At 37.2% G+C, this 14,914-nt stretch overlaps 2 protein-coding genes across 2 annotated transcripts; one reads left to right on the top strand and one right to left on the bottom strand.

The window, feature by feature from the left end:
• Positions 1 to 2,320: 2,320 nt before the first annotated feature.
• Positions 2,321 to 4,384, bottom strand: LOC135645039 (protein PLASTID MOVEMENT IMPAIRED 2-like). The gene is made up of 2 exons (XM_065163069.1): positions 4,229 to 4,384; positions 2,321 to 4,152 (listed from the first exon to the last, which is right to left on the bottom strand). Exons 1-2 carry the CDS (start codon positions 4,277 to 4,279, stop codon positions 2,566 to 2,568), a joined length of 1,638 nt encoding a protein of 545 aa, XP_065019141.1. The 5' UTR covers positions 4,280 to 4,384; the 3' UTR covers positions 2,321 to 2,565.
• Positions 4,385 to 7,719: 3,335 nt separating this feature from the next.
• On the top strand, positions 7,720 to 8,830 carry LOC103994924 (zinc finger protein GIS3). Its single transcript, XM_065162517.1, has one exon. The coding sequence runs from the start codon at positions 8,012 to 8,014 to the stop codon at positions 8,702 to 8,704; it is 693 nt and encodes a 230-aa protein (XP_065018589.1). The 5' UTR covers positions 7,720 to 8,011; the 3' UTR covers positions 8,705 to 8,830.
• The last annotated feature ends 6,084 nt before the right edge of the window (positions 8,831 to 14,914 follow it).

Genomic DNA, 14,914 nt, shown 5'->3' with positions numbered 1-14,914 from the left:
TATGAAAATAAATATTCTTCGATAGTTTCTCAATAGAGAGTATCAACCCATAAAAATCGATTAGTAAAATTTTGTTAGATAAATTATCTAAACAAATAAAGGAATTTTTATTCCGTGAGACTTGCTTTGCTTCTCATCATCATTGCCAGTGTTGGGTTGAGTAAGTCTTCAGCAATTTTTGCATCGTCAATTTGGTGTATGCAAGTTTGTTTTTTTTTTTTATTCGGGAAAGATTCAGAAATGATTGACTAAATGAGGGTGTTAAGGTTGGTCATATCTGCGCAATCACAGGCATCGTTGAGAAGAAGATTGAACAGCAGAAGAGTATAACAATAAATGTCAATATGGTGCACGCAAGTCAACTTTTTTTTGGAAAGATTCAGAAATGATTGACTAAATTAGGGTGCTAAGGTTGGTCATATCTGCGCAATCACAGGCATCGTCGAGAAGAAGATTGAACAGCAGAAGAGTATAACAATAATGTCAATATGGTGCATGCAAGTCAACTTTTTTTTGGAAAGATTCAGAAATGATTGACTAACTTAGGGTGCTAAGGTTGGTCATATCTACGCAATCACAGGCATCATTTAGAAGAAGATTGAACAGCAGAAGACTATAACAAATGTCAATATGGTATATGCAAGTCAACTTTTTTTTGGAAAGATTCAGAAATGATTGACCAAATTAGGGTGTTAAGGTTGGTCATATCTGCGCAATCACAGGCATCATTGAGAAGAAGATTGAACAGCAGAAGAATATAACAATAAATGTGTGGAATAACAAGTCAAAGCAGCACAATGGACCGTTGACTCACCTCCCTCCGCATCCTATACTTTTTCTTTTGTGTCCTCTCATGACCTAACCGACGAGCAAATATGACTGCCTACCCAACTTTATTCTCTGCTCCCATGACACTTCAAGTTAGTCCAATAAAATGAAATGAATATGTTATGAGACAGAATATGTAGAAACTAAAAGAAAATTCAAAGATTAATATAAAAATATAAATAAGAAAATCAACAAAATGATTATGTTAGATGTCATAGGTATGTCAAATAAGAAATATAATTAGTTCGATAGTATAAGTCAGAAGATCCAATTTAAGTCATGAAATATCTTGTATGCTATACAAGAAAATTAAATATAAAGAATATTTCTCTTAATTTATTTAACGTAGACTCAAGTAATGATTATCTTATATATCCTCTTTTATACAAATTAAAAAAACTACTTTCTCAATCCTTTCTATATCTAAAAACAAAATCATAGGAACACCCAAAGTATTTTCTCTCATCAAAACCTTAAGATATATAATATATTTTATATTAATAAATTTTAATTTGCTGATATATATTTTTTATTTAAATTTTATCATATTTCTAATCCTCCATGTAGCTTGAATCTAATTACCATTTCGTAAGATACTTATCAACCTTGATTCTCTGAAGCATGAAATCTTGATACAACTTTTATCCTAGCCACCTTTTGGAAGCTATATATCTTTGTTGAAGTAACAACAAAATGATTATGTTTGTAGTGATGCATTGTATATTTTTGAGGATTGGTTCTTGTTTCTGTACATTCATATCTTGCAACCAATGTATTAAGAGGTCTACTTGATAATGTAAAGCCAGTCATAATGAGATCAATGGCACAAGAGAAAGAGGATGGAATGAAAAAAGTTTCAATATGTATCCCCGTTGTTGTACATTTCAAAACTTTTGGAATGAAATGATGGGTGCTTTGCACCAATAACCATTTTGTTTTCTTAATGAATGATGGCAATTTTAATAGGCATGTCGATTGTAAACTACAATAGTGGTTTCGAGTGATCTCGATATACAATTAAACGTTTTCCTATCAATCAAAATTCATATATGGATTCTAATCAACTATAAAAGATTCTTGGAGAAAAAGAAAATATATTTTTATAGTATTTTTTTCAAAGGAGTAATTTTCTTTGTTTAGAGAACAACAAGCAATAGAACAAAGAATACTCGGTAAGGCCCACTCCATTCGAAATATCATATAAAATTAAGTAACCAGTTACAAATTAGTACTATAATACTTAGAAAAGTAAAAAGTTTCATAGACAATCTAATTTTTGAAAGCAAAATAGAGAAATATGGTCTGACTGACTTGGACCTTTTCGATTATGTAGGGTCTTAACTCGTACCTCAAGCAAATAAATAGTAACTTGAGTTTTGTAGGAAACATCAAGTTCTCGAGTCTGAATCACTGTTCCACCCAAAATCACATCCCAAGGGGGCTCATACGAGCTTGAGATCGAGGACTAACTTAGACACGAATACTCATACGATTGGAAAGAAACCTCCTTCTTTCATTGGAATACTAATATTACAGAAGCCACAAACTAACTAGTTGTGTATGAGCAATAATGTCCTGCTTCACTAGAAAGGCCAAAAACATGTCATATGATATAATACATCATTCATTTATCTGTAGTTCAAATTTACAGATCACGATAATTATCAGCTTTCTGCAGCAAGGCACCAGCCGTATCTTCTACCACAACACACTCGGCCATGGCTTTGCTCTCATGACCTACTTGCTTCCTCTGAGAAATCTCACTAGGTTAAGCAAGATCGTCTTCCTCCTCCTGGGCGCTAAGCATAAGGTTGAAGACACGACGCTGGGCTGCTGCCTTCCTGATGAAACCGATGGCCCTCTAACCTTCGCCCTCCTTGCTGCCCCTTGGACACCACTGACAGTGAGAGATCTCCTTGCCACTGCTGCTGCATGATTCGATCTGATGGCCTGCACAATTTTCTTCTCTGGTTCTCTATCCTGGACTGCCTTCCTATAAACATTTCCTTTCTTTGCTCTGCAAAGCTTTTTCCCATCATCTCCCGATGCTTCTGCCGCCTGCTCGTGCTTCGAAATGGTCACAGTGGAACCATACAAAGCTGAGATCATTGCTCGGTCACTCATGGCGCTTTCAGTGACTGTTCTCAGCTTTTCGAGCGCCACTGCTTCTGATGCTTTCGCTGCTTTGAGCTCATCCGTTGCAGCCTCAAGTCTCTCCTCCATCAAGACACTGTGGTCCTTGGTCTTCACAATCTCCATCCTTACAGCTACAATCTCCTCGGTGAGTCGCTGTGTTTCCGTTTTGGCTGCACCTATATCTGTCTGCATTTGTTGCAATGCCGCCGAGATGTTGGAGACTACGGCTTGAGTTCTCTTCTCGGCCAATGAGGCAATTTCCAACTTGGACATGGCTTTGTTGAGCTTATGATTGAGATGCGCCAGACTGGAGTCCGTTCTCTTCTTCAAGTTGCTTGAATGCTCCTTCTCATAAGCTACTTGTTGTAGTACGTCCCTCACAGCATCCATTTCAGCCATGAGCTGAAAGCCTCCTTGTTTAAGGCTCAGTAATTCTCTCTTTGCCGTCTCTAGTTCGGCATCAGTAGATTGTAGTGAAGAAGAACTGTTCTCAGAGGAATTGTGATGACAGTTCTTGTCCATGGCTCTAATGAGCTCTATCTCATTCTGCAAGACATTGACATCTGAAGCAGTCACAGCCAGCTTCTTCTGCAGCTTCCCGGCATAGTTGACATCTTGATGGAGATCATTGATTGTGCTCTTAGTCTTTTCCATGCTTTTACGAAAGCGATCGACTTCTGCTTCACGTCGGGCTTCGACTTCTTTGAGCTCTCTGTCGGCTTCAATTCCAGCCAGGCTAATCAATGCTTCCTCGACGGTGGCTATCGCTATCTCCTCCTTTATCTCGTCGATATAGCTCACAAACAACCTCGACTTCGTGGAGGAGTCTTCGACTTCCCTCTCTGCGCTGGCTTTCGTGTCTAAAGCAGAAGAAATTTCAAGTTGGAGTTTCCTTGATTGTTTCTTGACGCCCTCCAATTCTGTCAACACTTGTGCGTAGTGACTGTGATTTGCTTCATGGAGGATTCTTTTGGTGTCCCCCAGCAGATTTTGAAGCTTCAACTTATGGACCATTGCTTTGGCATTAGATTCCTCGATCTTGAGAGAGAGTTCTTTAGCTTCACCTCTGGCCATCTGAAGATCATTCGACAACTGAGCCGTCTCGATCTCGGCATCTCTCGTTCTCTCTTTCAATCTGCTAACCAACAGCACTGCAAACGGTAGTTCCTTTGCCCCTAAAGATGAATCCTGAAAACCAAATGCTGATGTTAAACTATCGATCGAACAACTCTTGAAATGCTATAATTGCAAGTAAAACAATGACCTCATGCGAGGGCGTAAGATTCGTCTCATGATCTGAACGCTGCTGTTCCATTTGAATCAGAAACTATGGGAAGGAGAAAAGCAATTAAACGAGCAAGGAGAGAAGGCAGGCTTAAATGCAGCTGTGCTGGTTGATTCCGCACCAGTCATCGAAGGAATGAACAGTTTGATGGACAAGTAGCAAACAGGTGGGACACAAATATCATGGGATGCATGTTTTCCTCCTTATCCAGATGCACATTTGGAAGGCCCACGTTCCATGAAAGGTCGCTTGGAAATGTATGCCAACGTTTATGGTCTCGGAGCGCATGACGCTATCCACCTGAAGAATAAATAAGATCTTGGATGCACCATTTGTGGGTCGCAGAAGTCGACTTCAGAGCTACTCATTGGTTCAGCATTAATTATAAATATAAATATAAAATATATATATATATATATATATAATAAATTGATTAACTAGTTAATCGATCTTGAATTAGTTCGATTACATAAATCTAAACTTATGTTAACCAAAAGGAATCGAAAATCGATTTGAACACCATCGTAGAAGTGCTGGTTGGAGGGCTGCTCTATGGAATTTTGATTAAAGATCTTCGCGCATCGGACTGGACCATACTGCAATTGTACAAAATATTGGGCTGGCTAACTTAGACTCGAGGCTTGGAATCGTAGACCAAGTTGGGTTGAAATAGCCATTAGGTACCCAAATCCCAATAATCAAATGTAGGCTCATTAATCCTGAATTAACAATATAATTTCGAACACATTGTCACAGACCAAAACCATATGCATGTCTTCAATTTAGCGTGCATGATGACAAATTCTTCTTACATATGCAGAGGATGAGCCTTGACATGACAGTAAAATTATTTATTTGCACTCTCTCTCTCTCTCTCTCTCTTCATGTTGGATACTTAGAATTCCATGAGCTGTTTCCTTAAACAACAATAATCTGTCAATAAGTAGATGCTCCAAAACTGGAAGTGGTTTGGGCTGATGTTGATGGAATATGTTTGTTTGTTCTGACCATGGTTTTATAATGTTGCATAGCTTCACACAACTCACCTCACTTAATGAAGCAGACACAAATATTATCACAAATGGTTTCAGAATCCAAAGACCCTTAGTGTATCAAAAACCATTTGCTGATACATCATCTCACCTCAGAAACCTGTAATCCTCCCATTGGAGCATCACATCCATCTGCAACACTGGTCTTCTAGACTCTAACTCTGACCTCCATTCTTTTGCCCTCCTCAATTAACTAAGCTAAAGACTAGAGACTAGAATTGGATAATGGAGATGATGGAATTGGCTACAATTCCATTGAATACTATGGTGTAGGCTTAATTTCTAGGGCTTGGCTCCATTAAGTATGTTCGTAGGATACCTTTCACATGACTTTAAGTCAATTCCATCCAAGCATCATTAACTTTTCAATGGAGTAGGTAATGTCACTTGGAATACAAAGGGCTTATTTTAAGGGTCCTGCCCACATTACTTGCATGGTCAACATGCTTCCAACTTATTTTTAATCATATCTTCTCCATTATTCACACAAATTGAATCCAAAAGAAAGGGGATGAAGTCATCCTGTGAATATTATATGAAGCTCTCTCTCATCCACCGGTACACTGTACACTTATCTTCTTTTGGTGGACCTCACTCATGATTCGGGTAATCTTACATGTCTATTATATTATATCCTCTCAATTAACAAAGCCAAAAAAATATTAGTCTATTTCCTAGAATTGATAAGTATTTTAGAAACCCTAATTAGATTCAAATTATCTGGAGGAGTGCTTATTAGAATATTCAAATCTCCTTGGTGGATTAAAATTAGGATTTAGATTAAGAATCTAGTAAGAGGAGTACTTAATGAATTATGATTTATTCTTATAAATATATTATTTATCTTAATATTTTGATGAGAAGGAGACATACAGAGGAAAACACTCTGAAATCCTGCAAAGGTTTTTCTAATGAACTTAGGGTGGATTGAGAGGGGAATACTTCCATCTCCGATCACACTTTGACCACCGTCTTCCCTGCCTTCTAACACTCTTTGACCACTGTGTGAGTTGCTGCAATAGTGAATTGCAAGTTACATAAATATGATATGAAACTTAGAGAAAGCACAAGAAAGCTGCTTATACTCATCTCTAAGCTTGTCGGAAGGGAAAAATATTTCAGATCACAGATACTTAGTATCATGCAAGAGTAAATAAATAACACCTTGCAGTACAGTGTTGAGCATCTTAAATTGTTCCACATATCAAGGAAAGGCCATGTGCTTTGCTAATCCTAGCCTCCTATCGATCTACGGAAGCATTAGGCCTACTGTCTTCGAACTCCCTAATCCTCTCGTGAACATGCTTGATCATATCTGTTTACCAAGGAAAAGAGATTGTTGGGAGTAAGCAGATGAGTGGAGAAAACTATGGCATGCATAGTTTTCTAAAATATTCATCGAGAGGCGTCAGATCTTCTTCAAGACCTTCCTAGGAGGAATATTTTGCTTAGCCATGCACTCAGTCAATGAATGGTCATTCTTCTGCTTCTTCTGCAAGTGGCCTTCTTTGTGCAACACTAAGTGACATGTATTATTGTTTGCTGGTAGTTGAGAGAAGACTTTAGAGCAGGGCAGATGGGAAGAAAGAAAGCTTTAGAGTGAGTGAGATAGACAGATGTTCAAGTGTTGGTGATAGGCGATGATGTCGAAGATTTGGCTATCTGCTTTATGGTCTGTGTTAGATTTTACAAGAGTAAACTAGATGTATAGCAACTCCTACTCTAACTTCAATAACATTGGCTTCACAGATGAGCAACCCATAAAGGAGGAAAACACACCCAAAGTCAGATTTTTTCTTTCTTTCCTACCAGCTGTCATACAAACTTTGGCTTACTAGATCCTAACAGGATCCTGTGGAGTAGAAAAAAGAATCCTGAAATCTCCATTGTCTGTGAAGTTTTGTACTAGTCAAAGAACTTGTACAATTGAGTGCATGCAGTATGTGATGCATCTTTTTGAGAGAAAATAAACACGGCCATGTTTGCAGCATATGTACCAAATGACTAATACTGATGATAAAGTAATGGGCAGGCATGAATGTATGTGGTAACACATCATGAAACCCACCAACTTAAAAGCAAGCAAAATTGCCACGCACACACTGCCAGGGTTGGACTTCTTTTTTGTGTGTCTGTGTATGTTTATTGCTCTAGTGTTAACTAGGCAGATACAAAGCAATGAAACCTATAATATAAGTATATCAATGTGGCACCCACTCAGTTCAAATCATATCATTCTTTTGCTGTTATCATCAGATGCCACTTCTCCAAATAACTAAGCGGTACATATAGACAACAAAACTCCTTTTAGAAAAATAGTCTGACGCATAAATAATACTTAAGTAGCGCAATCTAGGGTTCCCTTACTTCCTGCGGCCTCTCTCTCTCTCTCTCTCTCTCTCTCTCATGCTAGATCCATTTCTTACTCTTGCTATGAGACTCTTTTTGTTTTCTTCGCTAATGATTTAGTATACCTCAATCCGAGCTATATATAGATACATGGAGACATGAGAACAACCCATGCAAATCAAACCAAACTCCAAAGTTTTCTCCGCATCTGTACCTCTTCTCCATCTCCTCCTCCTCCTCCTCCTTATAGTTGATGCTGATGCTGATCCTGCTTCTGCTTCCCTAAAACCCCACATAAAGTCTCTCTCTCTCTCTCTCTCTGGTGTACATCTGTTTGACGGGCTGAGGACGAGAGAGTAAGATGTCAGAGATCGGATACTGCCCGTCTAAAAACAGCAGCAGCCCCAGGCTGAAGCTGTTTGGGTTCAACGTGTCCGAGGGAGAGGAAACCGGGGTGGGCTCCGATTCATTTTCCCCCACAACCACCACCGCTTCCGGTAGCGGACGCGGAAGTGGTGGAGGAGGAGAGGAGAGGAAATACGAGTGTCAGTACTGCTGCCGAGAGTTCGCCAACTCGCAGGCGCTGGGTGGCCACCAGAACGCGCATAAGAAGGAGCGGCAGCAGCTGAAGCGAGTGCAGCAGCAGCAGCTGCATCACAGCGGCGTCGGCTTCGGCGGTTTCCTATACCCTCGGAATCCGATTGTCTCGGCTTTTACTCCGCCGCCTCACCTCCTCTCTGCTGGTCCGCCCTCTCCTGGGCCCGGCCATGCCGACTGGGTCTACCAGCCGTCGCCCTTCCACGTTTCGCATGGGTGTGCCTTCCCCTCCTCATCCGCGCCCGGGGTTACACCAGGACCTGCCGTCTTCTCCTGCACCACGGCCGGCTACGGCCGCGCTCATGTCTACGACGTGGCTCAGGTGGCTACCGCACCAAGCTCCTACTCCAAGTTCTCCATCAACAAGGTCCCGACCTCCACGGCCGTGGACTCGGCCGTCCGTGATGACTCGTCCGGGCTGGACCTCAAGCTAAGCCTGGCCACCACCGGGTTATGACTCGGTTAATTCCCTGCGTCATGACAGATCTGGAGATCAATGAACGTTGTAATTCCTTTTTGATTTCATCTAATTTCGTAAGGTTGAATGGGATTCCAAGTAAATATTGCTTTCATTTCCTCTCAATCCAACATAAAAGACACGCTAAAGGACGCATGCTTTATGTGATCCAACACCAAATCTAAGCGAGTCGCGTGGTTTCTGACTCAGTCAGCGTGTCTCACGCCGGGGAGCGGCTCGCGCTGCTACGTGTCGTCCTGCCATTGATGGATGAGCAATATGATGCCAATAGATGACATGGTCAACATGTGCATGGTGACAGGATAGATCATCCTAAGATTCGTATCCCTTAAACTAATGCACCGCTGCTAATGCCCACCAATCCTTTGGAATGTGTTCAATTAATTAGCACTTGACAAGATGTTAGACATGTCATTTGGCCTAACATTGTATTATTATACGTATATATAATGCGTTTGTGTTGATAGAATATCCCAAGACCACCAAGTTGGATCATTAGGCTATATTAATGTCCTGCATTATACTTGGAGTGGATGTTATTAGTCATTGTAAGACAAGTGACTAAAGTAGAAATGATGTGAGATGCGCACCTGCCTATGGCTTCGTGTCTTAATTCGCCGATGATGATCCAATTCATATCCGATGTGTAGTGTGGTGATTTGAGAGTAGATACATGTTCATTTGAACAGTTGTAAGCAAGTCAAACGAAATAGCAATGGGTCAACTCCAAATTAGGAATTTAGAGTGGTAAAAGTTAGATTCAGGGATGCAATTAGGCTATGTTTTCGACGATCAGGATAAATATTAATCAGATAACAAGTTATAAAATAAGCCACAAGGACTCATCATGTTAGTAGAAATTTTAATAAAAATATTCTCTAAATCATTCTTGACTCAAAGAAAATTCCTTTGATAGTTTGTTGTAGTACATTCAAGAGATTTTGGAAGTACCAAATAAATTTTTTATCTTTGTGAAAACTTTTTCTAACCATTCTAATTTTTTATAACCTCTGATTATTAATTTCAGGATGGAGAGACTTGGCAAATTATACTCAGTACAAGTTTTCTAGAAAACACTGTGTACCCATTCTATTTTCATCTAAGTTGGAAAAACATAATAAGTAATCATATTCAAACAATTCTATTTGGGATTCTCCAACTAGAGCTCATATCAAAATCCTACTTAAGTATTTGACTAATGACTTTAGATTTTGAAAGCAATATAAAAAAAAAAATCAAATCGAATCAATCTTCACACATCATATTCATGATCAAATTTGACACTATCACAAAAAAAAAAAAAAAAAAAAAAAAAAAAAAAAAAAATATATATATATATATATATATATATATATATATATATATATATATATATATATATATATATATATATATATATATAGTGAAAAAGTAAATGATATATGATGATTAATTACTCTTAAGATGCTGTCCCTAGGAGGATCATTTACCATCTAAACAATTAAAAATTCTTTTTGATGATGAAAATTAACAACTTAATGTACAATACCCTCTCTCTCTCTCTCTCTCTAAGAAACCAAGTATGACACGCTTCATATGAGGTTAACTTTTTTTTTTTTATGACTACATACTTTCCATGTTGTTACAGAGAATTAAACGTGCAGTGCAAAGGAATCATGTGGGTCGCTATCCGCAATATACACGATAAAGAATAAATCCCAAATAGAAAGATATGCCGGCGTTAAGTTATGATTCACACACACAAAAAAAAGGTCTCTTCCTTCCCAACCATATAGCTATTGGACGCATGGCGACTAATTAGGATACTCCAATCCCTCTTACACGTATGTATGGCATTTACTACACGTGTATGCCTTTCTTTAGGCATTGTTGAAGGCTTTCAGATGGATCCAAAGGCCAAACGAGGTGACACCCAATGGGATAAAAAAAAAAAAAAAAAACTGAAAGGCGATGAAATCATAGGTAGAGGATTAAGATGAAACTTATGCTTCTTTAGGCACTAAAGAAAGAAAGATTAACCTATTCAGCACAAAGTGTGGCAAAGGTTAGTGATGAGGTCGATTGTCAATCTGGATTAGGGAGATAACCTGACGTTTGTGATTTGTCTTCTAAATTTTTTTATCTTTCAAAATCAAATTAATTACATGAATCATAAAAAGATAGTACCAACAAAGAAGAATCTTCGGAAAAAGAAAAAGAAACTTAATGTCTTTCCTATAAAAAGAGATCAGCATCGGGGTCATATCTAACTAGATAGATCTCTCCGATATTAGAGGTAAAATATAACGGGTGTAAGAGAAAAGAAATATTGAATGGACCTAAAATCCTTAACAATTTCATATTAGATTAGTATTATTGAAAAATATTATATGTTTTATCATTTTATGATATTGGTAGATTGACTTCCTCGTGTCAAATCTTGATTATGTGTAAAATATTATCTCTAACAGTCAAAAATCAATATTTTTTTTATTATATATGATTGATTTAATTTAGAAGGAGAGGTTCCCACTACCACTGTAAAGTTGAAAGGGCTTGCACTATCATCACAGTTCTAATGAATTGATTGCACAAATGGTCAATGCACACATTAAAATCATTTCAATTGACACTTGGCATCAAACACGCAAATTAGTGGGGGTTAAAAGCCCAACCACCTCCTAGCTATCAAGTAAAGCCGAAGGGACAAAGAAATAAAACACTTAATTGTTGATTATTGTAAGATCTATTAAGAATTTTAAATCAAATCATGATGTCCAGTTAAACTAGTTAAGATCAACGTACACCAAATTTGACATCTACTTATTAAATTTCAAACCTTATGGTACCATCCTTTTGTCATCTTACCATCTTCACTTACGATCTTCACAGCCCACGGACCTGTTTGGGCTCCATGACGGGCTGTGTTGTACTATGCTGATCGAAGTGTTGGAGCAAAGGACTTCATTTTAATGACGGCCACAATCTTCGAGTTTTACTTCTATAGGATAGGATGAACCAATCCAATCCCCTATATATAAGATTTACATTGTCAGTTATAATGTCTTCAAATGGGTTTATAATATTTTTGGTATCTCTACCAAAGTACCATAATTAGGATAAATAGAATAAAAACTTCATAAAAATTAATTTATTTAAAAAATATTTCAAATATGTATAAGAATAACAAATTAGGAGAACTTATATACCAATTATAGAATTTTCACTAAAACATTATAAGTCTATTTATAAATAATATAACTGGGAAATTAAATTGATTCACCTTATAGATTGATTCATAAGATATAACTAGAAGATACTATTCTAGTTGTTTATCAAAATAGTATTTCAAGAATTCTTTGGTAATAATAAAAAAATATCTTCGAAAAATTAAGAATTTTTTAAAAATTTTATTTATATTTTAATGTTAATCTCTTAATTTATTATCTTGCTATCTTGTTACTAATAGGAAGAATACTACTCTACACTAGCTCAAGCGAAGTAGAAGCACCAACTCCACTTAGAAATGAAATTGTCATTCACTTACTATTTCTCTTCTATATCCATTGAATTCAAGGAGGAACTTAACAAGTTAATATATCTTATCTACTCTACACCTCATCAAAGCCATAAATATTACAAGCTTCTCCGGGAGAGAACCCTTTGACATAAAATAAAAAAAATAAAAAGAACAAAATAGAACCCAAAGCCAAATGTCTCACCGTGCACTAAAGCTATTTCAAATGATTTAATTGATTGGTCTAAATCATATCAAATGATTTTGGATAAGTGTAATTACAAATTTCGATGTAGTCTTTCCCAACATAAGTGATATTTGATGCTTGTCTTTTGTCTCTCTAATAATATAAATATAATTCTAATATAATATCACATTGGAATGGGTGGCCACTAAAAATAATGGATGGTGTAATAATAACAAGCGAAGAAAATTGAGACAATGAGCTCCCCTCTATTCCCCCACCCTCTCATCCTCCCTTCTTTGTTGATCCCTCCATAGAATGAAGGTGGATACAACCCCTCCCCCCCCCCCCCCCCCCCCTCCCCCATCCTACCACAATCCTTCTTAGGAAAAGATAGAGTTGAATCTGACAATCCCACAACCATACCATTCTGATATTAGAGCTCCGCAACTAACTTCTTGGGCTAGTCTTTTTTGATGAGCCTATGGCGTGAACTCTTGGAAGTTTTTAATAGCATTAGAGAGAAAACTAAATCATATCCAATCTTTCTCTAATCTAGAGCTAATGCTAAAAAGGAAAAAAGTGGAGGATACTTATAAGGCCTAGTCTTTGAGCCTATATAATAAATTCTTTAATAGAACTCCTTTGTTCGATTTATTGAAGGCTAAGTTATCCAAAAAAATAAAGTATTTTCTCAGCATGTCATGTTATAGATTTAGCTTTTAAGTTTTTCTATTTGTATTTCATGAATGGAAAAGACTTAACTAAGATTCTTCCAGGATGACCCTAGTTCCTTAGGTGCCAAGCCTTTTTTTTTTTCTGTTTTAATAGAGATAAAACTTCTAACTGATATATGAGAAGCTAGTCTATGCCTTTATTTAGGTTCAGTTTCCTAGTTTACTAATCAAATTAATCACTACAAATATTCTCCTACAAGTTGCTTCAATGATAAGAAGTAAATCAAAATTGATGACATCACAATAATAGGTGTTAGGTGTTAAGGAAAAATTTATGAGAGTATGCATTATTATAGATTTCTCAAAACTTTTGCCCCAAGGCTTTTGGATTAGATTTGATTCCAAAAAGAATTTCAAATTGTGACTTATGAGAATATATCAATTCTATGCTTTAACTACAAAATGATGAGATATCGAATTAATCAATACATTAGTCAAAAACCTACTACCCACCGAATCATCACTGTAGGTGAGGAAGTTAGGGTTTCTATGCTAATGTTGGAAGAAGATGACTCCTTAGATAAGCCCTGGATTAAAATCCAAAAACCCAATTGGGCCTTGCCTAATGGTCAACTAAACTCTAGAAGTTGTAGACCAAGATGCAACCCTAAGAGAGATGATACTTAGGAACTCTACCTTCTCTATGGAGGAAGAGAGTCTGAAACCTCCATGGCTATCAACTCCAGTAGAGAATTTCAGATTCCAAACACAATCGACTAATGATTCTTCAATGATGGATGCCTCCTCGTCTTCTTAAGAATATTTTAGATTGATGTTGGACGTTATACTAGCAAGAGATAGTAGATTCCTACTTGATGAAGAGGATGTAGAAAACTTGATGAGGAGGATGTAGAATGGGTAAGGGAGGCAAAGAGAGAGCTCGAAAGCCAGTCAATGTAGTGCATAAGGAAGTCCTGACCCTCTCTTTTTAGCACTTAAAAAAAAAAAAAAAAGGAAGAAGAGAGTTTCAATAGCCTCTTCTTTAAATGAATTAATAGACGCTGTTCCAAACACATCATCTGTACTTCTCTCGAAATAATATTTTTAATATTATTCTTGTCTTGAAATTATAGAGGCATACAAAAAGAAAGGGAAAAATCATCTGCATGTCCTAATTAAAAGCCATGGTCTCTATCTTATTGTGCTTTTGGAGACCCATCTTAACAAGGATCAGAGTCACAACTTTATCAAATACCTTAGCAACCTTTGGGATGGAGCTTTCAACCCAGCAATCAAACAATCGCAACCTTTGGGATGGAGCTTTCAACCCAGCAATCAAACAATCTAGAGGCATTCTAACTATCTGATGTGGACTATAGAGGTCAGCAAGAACTATCGAGCACTCTGCTTGGTGGTGGAGTATGATAGAGTGCCTTGATTTATTATTGTTATTTATGCTAGTACCAATTTTTATATTCATAGACCTCTTTCGAAGTGATTATTTAGTATTAATTTGGCCTCGGTACCTTAGGTAGTATGTGGGGATTTGAATTTGATTACCTTTTCGGATGAGAAACTTAATGGTAGATCCTTTCAATTAAATCAATCTATGCAAGATTTCTGAGATTTTCTGTTTAATACTAGTTTGATTGATATGGATTTTTATGGTAACTATTTTATTTGGACAAAATAAAAAATTTGTCGCTTCTCATATTTCTGATCGATTTGATCATGTTTTAGTGAATGATTATAGGTGTGGAAGATTTCATAATATTTTCATTCAACATTTGCCTAAGGTAACCTCGGATCATGCCCCTCTTCTTGTCAACATG

The sequence above is a fragment of the Musa acuminata genome, chromosome BXJ3-8 (assembly GCF_036884655.1).
Source record: "Musa acuminata AAA Group cultivar baxijiao chromosome BXJ3-8, Cavendish_Baxijiao_AAA, whole genome shotgun sequence".
NCBI lineage: Eukaryota > Viridiplantae > Streptophyta > Magnoliopsida > Zingiberales > Musaceae > Musa > Musa acuminata.
Note: the sequence above shows the minus strand (reverse complement) of the source record. Positions and strands in the feature narration are given on the sequence as shown.

Excerpts from the sequence above, each read along its gene's own strand:
- LOC103994924 (XM_065162517.1), top strand. The coding sequence starts at position 8,012 with ATGTCAGAGATCGGATACTGCCCGTCTAAAAACAGCAGCAGCCCCAGG.
- LOC135645039 (XM_065163069.1), bottom strand. The coding sequence starts at position 4,279 with ATGGAACAGCAGCGTTCAGATCATGAGACGAATCTTACGCCCTCGCAT. Across the intron at positions 4,153-4,228 it reads ATCTTACGCCCTCGCATGAG|GATTCATCTTTAGGGGCAAA; the intron begins GTCATTGTTTTA and ends TTTGGTTTTCAG.